The sequence below is a fragment of the Dama dama genome, chromosome 24, assembly GCF_033118175.1.
Source record: "Dama dama isolate Ldn47 chromosome 24, ASM3311817v1, whole genome shotgun sequence".
Lineage (NCBI taxonomy): Eukaryota > Metazoa > Chordata > Mammalia > Artiodactyla > Cervidae > Dama > Dama dama.
Window position 1 is genome coordinate 62,022,494 of NC_083704.1, and position 9,317 is coordinate 62,031,810.

Below are 9,317 nucleotides of genomic sequence, written 5' to 3' on the forward strand. Positions count from 1 at the left end.
GGGCTGCCCACACGCTCACCCGGGGACTGCCTGGGACGCACAGGCAAGAACTGAGAGCTCAGACAGCTTCAGTTTCTCGTGACGTCCTGCAGGAGAGCTGTCACAGGGACGTCACGGAAGACGGACACAAAATGCCTCTGCTCGGGGTACTCTGACAAAAGATGCGGCTCTGAGACAAGCGTTCTGTTCAGGAAGGATGATCCAAAGGATCAACCACTCGCCACCATCAGAAACACAGTGCCACTTCTTCAACAGTGAAGAGGCTGCTGTAAACAGGTTCCATCCTGGGACCTCCTAAAGCCTGGACCAAGTGTGAGGGTGGCAGAAGGGTTCTCTCCTGTCTACTGACGTCGATGAAGCCTCTGTCAGCTTGCCCGTACTTGTTTTCCTCTTCTCCATTAACTTGCAGGAATAGGCACAATAAAGAAAATGAAACCACTTTGTACAATGTCTAACGAAAGCATCTTTCTTGCACAAGGCTTAGAACACTGCATGTTAGTACAGTGTACTAGATAATGGATTAACCACCACTGAAGCCCGACCTTAGAAAATCAGGCCAGACAGTTAGCAGCACTGGGCTTCACCGTTCACTGCAGTGCTAGTGTTTCCGATGAGACGTCATCAGCCCCACCACACCTGCCCAGCCAGCTGGTTCTGGCTTGGGCACTGGTCTCTGCCTGCTCACGGCACCCCATACACGCATGCCACCATCAGCATGGCCCTCACGGCCGTGCAGTCACTGCACCTCAACAAGGGGCTTCCCAGAAGGGCCCGTGGAGGGACGCAGATCCACAGAGCTGCAGTTCCCAGGACTCAACTTGGAGCCGCAAACACAGCAGATGCAAACAAGTGTACAAGTGAATGGAAGATGTGCTTACTTTAAAGAATTCACAAGACAGGAGACCACATTAAAAACCAAAAAAGGAAACGACACATTTAATTTAAAGGCAGAAACCTAGAAATTGTCCAGAAAAACAATGGAGCAAATCAATTCTTGAAAAAGCTCTGTATCACGGCGATCACATTTATTGGAAGGGTTGGAGAAAAATAAAAATGCCGTTTAGCTGAAGAACTTGTGAGTTATCTACAAATCAACTTATGTCAGGAGTGGAAGAATTCTTGGTTATTTCTTAGTATCAAGATGTACATCGGTCTCTCTTTTGAATATCTTCCACATTCAAAGACGCAATCACACAGTATAGCCCATCTTCTACACAGGATAAATTCTCTGTTTCAGCCAACTCTCAATGGCGGGGCAACTAGCACAACGCCATCTCCCCGTACAAAGAGCATCGGAATGTTCCGTTTTGTTGACTGTAAGAGGAAAAACAAAACAAAACACAGAACCCATTTATACAAATGTGTAGTAGTGGTGTTCATTTTCTGAGATAGAAATTTGAAAACAAAAACCCACAGATTCATCATAACACAAACAAATGGCTTTAAAACCATGGTCACTTACCTTTGTGACACAAAGAACCATCTCCTGAGTGTTTCTTTTCCTGGAACACAACCGGGGGAGAGGCTGCAGCCATCCACCCAGCCAGTTCTCCCCTCTTCCCAACACACAGCTAGACATTTCTCACTCCCTGCCAACCACATGGCGCCACAGACTGGGTTTTAACCAATGAGAAGTGGACAGAAGTGACAGCTGACCCCAAACCTCCCACAAAGGCCCTCTGTGGCCTCCGCTACCACATGGACTCAGATTACGGAGAACCCTGGGGACGGCAGAGCCAGTAAGCTGGTATCCCTGACTGAGCACGAGGAGGAAAGCTGGTGCATCAAGCTAAAACCTCACTAAAGACTGTGAAGTGAAGTGAAATGGCTCACTCGTGTCCGACTCTTTGCGACCCCATGAACTGTAGCCTACCAGGCTCCTCCATCCATGGGATTTTCCAGGCAAGAATACTGGAGTGGGTTGCCATTTCCTTCTCCAGGAAATCTTCCCGACCCAGGGATTGAACCCAGGTCTCCCCCATTGTAGGCAGACACAACCGTCTGAGCAACCAGGGATGTCACTAAAGACTGTGGGCACAAATAAAATCTTTCCATGTTGCTTCACTGTGGCACTAATCCACTCATGTATGGAACGGGTTATCTTTTGTGTAAGCCCAGGCGACAAGCCTTAGGCAGTAAGGAAACAGATATGGAAGGTGTGAAATCTTCTCATGCCTCAGTAAAACTTTTTCCCTAGAAAGTAGCTAGAAAGTAGTCTAAAGACATCCCAAACCTAGGTTCTGGGGAAAAGGTTGGAAAAAACCAAACACTGGTAGTGTTGCCGTTAACCTGATGCACTGGGCAGGGCAGTGTAAGGAAGAGATGAGTTTACACGAGAACTAGCAGGTTTTCAAGTAGCGATAAGAAACAGCATTCATAAGGTCAAAAAAACCAACTGTTTTTAGACTCCAAACTGGGGACAAAAAGCAAGAAAAACAGTTCTGAGGGGAAGACGAGATTAAGGGTGTTGCCTTCCCATTCAAGTTTATGTTATCAAGTGACCCAGGGTAGCCAACATTAATTTGTATGAGAGGAACTTACACATGTTAGAGGTGGGTAACTAAAGAAACAAGTGAAAGTGAAGTTGCTCAGTCGTGTCCTTCGCGACCCCATGGATTGCAGCCTGCCAGGCTCCTCCGTCCATGGGATTTTCCAGGCAAGAGTACTGGAGTGGGTTGCCATTGCCTCCTCCCAATGAAAAGAAACAAAGGCATCTGCAAGTTTCGTCTAGAAAAGGACTCTGAGGTTACTGGCCCAAAGAATGGGTTGGAAGTAAACAGACAGGAAACACAAGAAGTCATAAGTTTTAAAGAAATAGCACTGACCAAGGATCCACTAACAAAAGCGTTTGACAAACTGAGTATGCCAGCACATGTGAGTGTTTCTGTCAACACTCTGCAGCTCCCATATTTAACAATAAAAATACAGGTAACCAATAAAGAGTTCTAGACAAAGAAAGAATAGTTTTTTTTAGTGTAAGTATGTCCCAAATATCGCACAGGTCATACCTGACCTAAACAAGGTTTCTTTCACTACTCCAGCCTCCCAGGGGACCTGTCACTGAAGGACCAGTGACTGCTCAGGGTCCCTGCCCTTCCCTTCTCTGAAAGGGCGTGTTTATGGCGGTGGACACCCTGTCCCTGCTCTGCTACAGTGCCGGCGGGGTGGTGACAACCCACCCTTCTCAGCTTACAGGAGTCTGTACAACTGACCACATGTAGCTCTGACGGAGAACTGTTTCCGTGCCAGGCAGACAGTACTGGAAATAATAGCTAGGTTTCCAGAACTTTTTTAACATGTAAAAACTGTTTTATCAGCTTCTTAGGTACTGGAACATAAAAAGAGAACCGTGAACAGTAAATTCAAATAATAAAACTTAGTATGTTAAATCCAGTATACGTATCTGTCAGCCATGAATGTATCTAACTCTTTGTATCTCTCAGGGTTCTCAAGTTTTACTGTGCATAACATCATCTGTTTAACAGCTTTTAAGGCTGTTTCCTGGCTCCATGCCTAGAGATCCTCACTCCAAAGGCCAGGGTGGAGCCTGTGAACCTGCATTTCTAAGAAGTTTTGGGTCTGCCCATATTTCAAAACCCTTGAGGAAATTAGTCCTTCCAACAACCATCAAAGTGAGCTTAGCAACGGAACCTTCCCAATTGTAGTCTTCAGATGAGACCCCAGACCCTGTGCAGCCTTGTGAGAGACCCTAACACAGAAGACCCAGCTGAGCCTGGACATCTGACCCCCAGAAACTGTCAGCTGGTAAGCGGGTGTGCTTTTAAGACACTAAGGTTTTGGCTGACTTGTTACACAAAATTCTGAGATAAAGGGTTCGGATAACTGAGAAAGTCAGGACGGGAACAAGGAGTTGAGAGTGGCCTCATTCTGAAGGTGAACAGCACCAGGAGCCTAGTCTCAGACGCGCCGAGTCTGAGGTGACGTCCAGAGCGGGTGTCTGTGCAACAGGAACATTAGACAAGAGTGATGCTCAGGAAAGACACAGACGCATCCACAATCACAATGGCCACCGACCACCACCTGCCACCAGCTTTACAAGCACCAAACTCAGTGCATCTTGGAAGGCACAATTACTGTGCTGGCACTTTACTGAGGAGGTCCTCGAGGCATAGAAAATTTCTAGAACTTGCCCAAGGTCACACAACTAATCAGCAGCAGCCAAGATGTGAACCAAGATCTGTTCGCCCAGAGCTCAAGCTTTTGTGCTGTACTATTATTACAGACTGATGGCTTACGACAAAGAGTAACTAACAATTAACACGTGAGAGGGAAAAATGCGTATTAAAACACAAATAAAATCCATGTTCAGAAGGAAAAAGAAATCTAGCCAAGGAATCAAGAGTACCTGAAAAGAGGCGGAGAGCCAGGATAAAGCAGAAGCACAAAAACCAAGAAAGGCTAACACCTGAACACTTACTATGTGCCTGTCGCCATCTGAAGGCTTTTCATGGAATCTCTCAATGAATCCTCAACAGCAGTATGAAGTGAGTTGGTACTACCATCCCTATTTTAGAGGCATGGAAACTCAGTCAGACAAGTTGGGTAACTGATAAAATTATAGAGCTGGTAAGCAACAGAGTCAAGGCCTGAATCCACGCGGCCCTGTAGCCTGAGCCTACATCGTAAAGCAGGACACTAGAGGAGAGTCAGAGACTGGCTTCTAAATACTTACAAGACTGAAGAATAAAATGTGCCAATATTTGGAAGATCTGCATAATTCAGTGAACTAAAATTTCCCAAATGACCAGAGTTTGATGTAACAAAATTACGCTTATACACAAGATCCATTCCAAGTGCAAGGTAGACCAATGAACTTACATATAACAATATGGAAAGTTCACTGATGTAGTTTTAGATTCCACACTACAACTTATCTTTAAGAAACTACTGCTTGTTGAGTTTGGGTGTAGCATCAAAGGCAAATATCCACAAAAAACACTCCTCCCTTTTCCAGTTAACCTATCTGTGTGACGTTCAACCATAACGTAGCACAACAGATTAAATGCAGGAAAAAAAGTGTAATTAAATGCTGTCTATTAAGTCAAGCATTTGCAAAATGTAAAACAAAAGACACTTCTCATTAAATATTTTGTTTCAGAAAATACAGTTAGTATTTTCAGAAGAATGTTACGTATGTCAACATGTAATAGGTTTATTATTTTTAACAAGTTAGTATTTTTTAAATTTCTCGGTTTTAGTTTCCAGTAGGTACTGACAGATAAATCTACACCAAACAAAGCGCCATCCTGTATAGCTGTTATACACAGCACACAGCGGCCTCTTATACAGCCATATCTCAATGCATCCTGGCAAGCCAAACAGAAGCGACCAGGATTCCTGCCCACAGGTGAGGAAGTTACGTCTGCAAAGGTACTCTCTGCCCAACATACCCAGATAGGAAGGGGCCAAGCCAACACTGGAAACCCAGGTCTGTCCAACTCCAAAGCCTTTGCTTTTAACTGCTACACTCCACTGAGCCCATGAATAGGTATCAAAACATGAAACGCTTTCCATAAACAAGTATTAGTTTACTGGATTCTGAGAACAACTGACATTTTGAAAGTGATGACTAGAACTGCATGACTTACTTTATATATCTCTTCGTATGTTTCTTCATCAATTTCTATAGTTGTCACAGTTTCTTCCACATCTCCCAATATCATATTTAAATGCTGATCATAAGCCTGAAGTGGGAAAGTGAGGGACCAAGAAATTTAATAAGCAAATTAGGAAAAAAATGGCTCAATTACAAGTAACACATAACATTAACACTTACACCACAAACTTTTACACGCAAATAAAAAATAACCCTGCTGTACAATATTTCTTTGCAGATCATCTCCCGTGATTACTTAATTGGCCCAACACAAATATAAAACTGTTTGTGGTCAAAGATGAACTTACTCAAAATAATTTGAAGTTATATATAGTAAAGGAAATAAAATTTAACTGCTAAAATGACAGCACTAGTCTCCTAAAGGCACAAGACACAGTCACTCAAACCTCCCTGTCCCAGACTAACCACCACAAAGTAAACTCAAGTAGAGCAGCACCCTGCATATTTTACAGCCTTGCCAGAATTAACTGCTCAGCACAATCAACAAAAAATGCAACTCAGGTATTCAGGGATGTCCTCAATTCAAGCTCCAAAGCTCATGCATTTGACCAAATGGTGAAGCTCCAGAGCGGGGGGCAGAGGGTCTTGCCTAGAACCCACTTGAGTTACTTTTAGTCAAGGGTTAAATAGGTCACCAGCTCACATCAAAATAAAAGCAGCCAATTAGCAACACAGGGAAGTGCCAGGCAAAGCACACAAACAAGAGCAAAGATCCACAGATGAGAGCCCCAAAACAAAGGCTGGGGGGTCATTCAGTGCAGAGGCAACTGATTCCACACAGGGGACTGAAGAAGCCTTCAAGAGTTAGGGCAACATGTCTGTCCAGGAGGGCCTGTCTATGTGCCACCGGCCCAGGTGATTAAGCTCAGTTCTATTTTTCTCTGCAAAGTTGTCACTATTCCATGTCCTGGGGCTCATCTTCCTTTCTGCAATTTAAGACTTAGGTCTCCACTTCCTTTCCAAGCACAGGAGGTTTTTGACCTTTAGGTTTCATTAGGTAGAATCATGGTACTCAAGAGACAGCGGAAGTCAGACGGCTTAGGTTCCTAGTCTGGCCCTCCTTTCTACTGGCTGTGTCACCTTTCAAATAACTTTACCTTTCTGAGCCTTAGCTTCTTCAAATGCAAAATGGGGATATCCACACTCATAGAATTGTTTAAGAGATTAAATGAGATATTACAGGCAAAACACATAGAATAACAGTACCTGGTTTAGTGCTGGATAAAAACTAGCTATTTTTAATCACTTTAGGGTAGAATGGCAAAAATAAAAAGAACACACTCAGCAAAGTATTAAGCTATCAAGGAGAGAAAAAACCTTTAATATACTCTCTTTATGAATAAATGGAATCACCTCAAGGGCCCAATCCTATAGAAATATTGATATATACAGATATAAACAAAGGTCCACACATAAAAATGCTTATTGCAGCATTACTTTTAGCAGCAAGAAATGGAAAACGACTTTGGTATCACTACTACCACATAAAGAATTCTGCAAAGTCATTAAAAAATAATAACGAAGAAGGTTTAACATGTACTCATGATCAATAATTTCCAAAAAAGATTAAGTGGAAAAAAAAGGTTCTTCCAAAAGGTATAGAAAGATACCACTTATTTTTTTAGAGATGGTGTATACAGTGCAAATATATACACACAGACACATATTCATGTATGTAAATACACAGAAAAGACCTGAAAGACTATAGACCCAATAGAAGGAATGGCTACCGGTAGAAGAAATGACATTCTACTTTTTACTCTATGTACATCTGTGCTATCTAAAATTTTTCACAACAAAACACAAATTAATATATATACATGTCAGTAGTTTAAAGAACACTTAAATGAGAATGGAGAACAAGTAAATGTTATTTATAAAAAAACAGAAAAGAAAAAATGAAAGAAATGACAGTGTTCTTTAATAAACACACTATTTCCATTAAGAGAAAAAAATGTTAAAAATATGAATAAAATACCATCGCATTTGGCCTTTAGAAATATGGGTGCCTTTCCACCTCCTTCCGGTGGACAGTCAACATGCTCTTCCAGAGCGGACAATTTCCACCTTTCAAAGGAGGAGGGGGAAGGAAAAAATCTCAAGGAGACAGCTTACTCACATGTAACCTGCCTCGAAGCTCTCTGTCATTTCTCATCTTCACGTAGATGCGCTCGTCCAGGCTGAGCCGGATGAGATCCAGGGGCTCTTCCACAGTGTTGGTCGTTTGTTGCTGATAAAAGAAGCAGGCTGAGTGACACTACAGACTAGAGTGAAGGGACTGAACCTTCCGCGCCCTGCCTGACTGTGGGCAAGTCACTTAACCCCTCTGTGCCTCAGTCTCCTAATCTGTAAACTGTGTGTATCAGCAGTGCCTACCTAATACTGTTGTTGTGAGGCTTAAAGGACAGTGTATGAAGGTGTAGAACAGTGCCTAACACTAAGTGCTGGATAAATGGGGGCTGAAAAGTACGAAGGAGAGAGAGAGGAGTTAGGACAAAATGATCATGACTCTGTTCCCTCAAAATCCGAACTGTCTGACCCCATTTCAGGGTGGAGGGAGTCACTCTCTTACGGACTTCACCTTTATTTCAAGTATCATTTAGTAGCCTGAAGACCATACATTTAATGACTACCACATAAGAGAGAATGCTATGTAGAGATCAATGTTTGAGGGAGGATTATGACGTCAGTACAGGGCAGGCTGAGTTTAGGGAGCCATTTGGCCAGTAAGATGAATATATTAGTATTTTGCAGATACTATAGAATACTGGGTGAAAGTACTGTCTGTGACTCTGGGAGTGTGGGCTCAACTCCTGACTCTAACACTTACGAACTGGGATTAAAAATCGTGCCATCTCTAATTCTCAGTTTCCCTGTTTATAAATGACTGGTAAAGAATCCGCCTGGCAATTCAGGAGACGCGGGTTCGATCCCGGGGTCGGGCAGAATCCCCTGGAGGAGAAAATGGCAACCCACTCCAGTATTCTTGCCTGAGAAACCCCATGGAGAGAAGAGCCTGGAGGACTGCAGTCCACGGGTTCGCAAGAGTCGGACACGACTTAGCACCATCCTCCCTTCGTGATTATTGTGAGGAGCAAAAAAGGGCTAAAGTATTAACTTGATGTATTTGAAATAGTATCTTGGCAAACAGAAACATACCCAAGAGAAAGGAAACGACGAGAGTGAGGAATAATTAGTTTTCAGCGGGTTTGGAACAGTAAAAGATCTCAAGGCCTGACGTAAAATTCGGAGGGGGCGCGGTTAACCAAATTAGCAGATTAAGGCCTTGAAGACCCAGAAAGAGGCGGCATAATTAGCCACCTTCCCGTGAGACTGGAAAAAGCAAACCTGGTAGGCAAACCCGGGCACAACCAGGCCCGGGAATAAGTAAGCCGCTGCTGAGCTAGCGCTTCAGAAGACACTCACCTGGTCCACGTCGTCCGCCATCTTTCAAACCCTGCGCTCTTTCCCGCCTCTCGCGAGAGCACGAGAACCCCACCCCCGCCTCCGGCCTCTGGAAACGCGAGAACACAACGCACCGGAAGTAGAAATAAATCGGTTTTGCGGCTTTTCGCTTCCGGCATTCGGCGTTGGCACTTCGGGGCTGGGGCGGAGCTTCATGGAGGGCGGGGGGGTGTGGCCTCTTCGAGGGGCGGGGCTGCACTCGCCCCGCCTCGGG

General features: G+C 44.0%; 1 protein-coding gene across 2 annotated transcripts; it reads right to left on the minus strand.

Annotated features, from left to right (window-relative positions):
• Positions 1–908: 908 nt before the first annotated feature.
• Positions 909–9,203, minus strand: LSM3 (LSM3 homolog, U6 small nuclear RNA and mRNA degradation associated). 2 transcript variants are annotated; one of them, XM_061128965.1, is made up of 5 exons: positions 9,065–9,203; positions 7,758–7,868; positions 5,610–5,705; positions 1,463–1,502; positions 909–1,314 (listed from the first exon to the last, which is right to left on the minus strand). In XM_061128965.1, the coding sequence occupies exons 1-5, from the start codon at positions 9,083–9,085 to the stop codon at positions 1,211–1,213; spliced, it is 372 nt and encodes a 123-aa protein (XP_060984948.1). In that variant the 5' UTR covers positions 9,086–9,203; the 3' UTR covers positions 909–1,210. The 2 variants fall into 2 exon arrangements, with proteins under 2 accessions (XP_060984948.1, XP_060984949.1); XM_061128966.1 differs by lacking the exon at positions 1,463–1,502.
• Between the last annotated feature and the right edge of the window lie 114 nt (positions 9,204–9,317).

Bases quoted from the DNA above. Each gene is read 5' to 3' on its own strand.
- LSM3 (XM_061128965.1), bottom strand. From the start codon at position 9,085: ATGGCGGACGACGTGGACCAG. The intron at 7,869-9,064 runs GTGAGTGTCTTC...TTCTTTTATCAG, and splicing joins TGGCGGACGACGTGGACCAG to CAACAAACGACCAACACTGT. The intron at 1,503-5,609 runs GTAAGTCATGCA...GTTGTGTTCCAG, and splicing joins CATACGAAGAGATATATAAA to GAAAAGAAACACTCAGGAGA.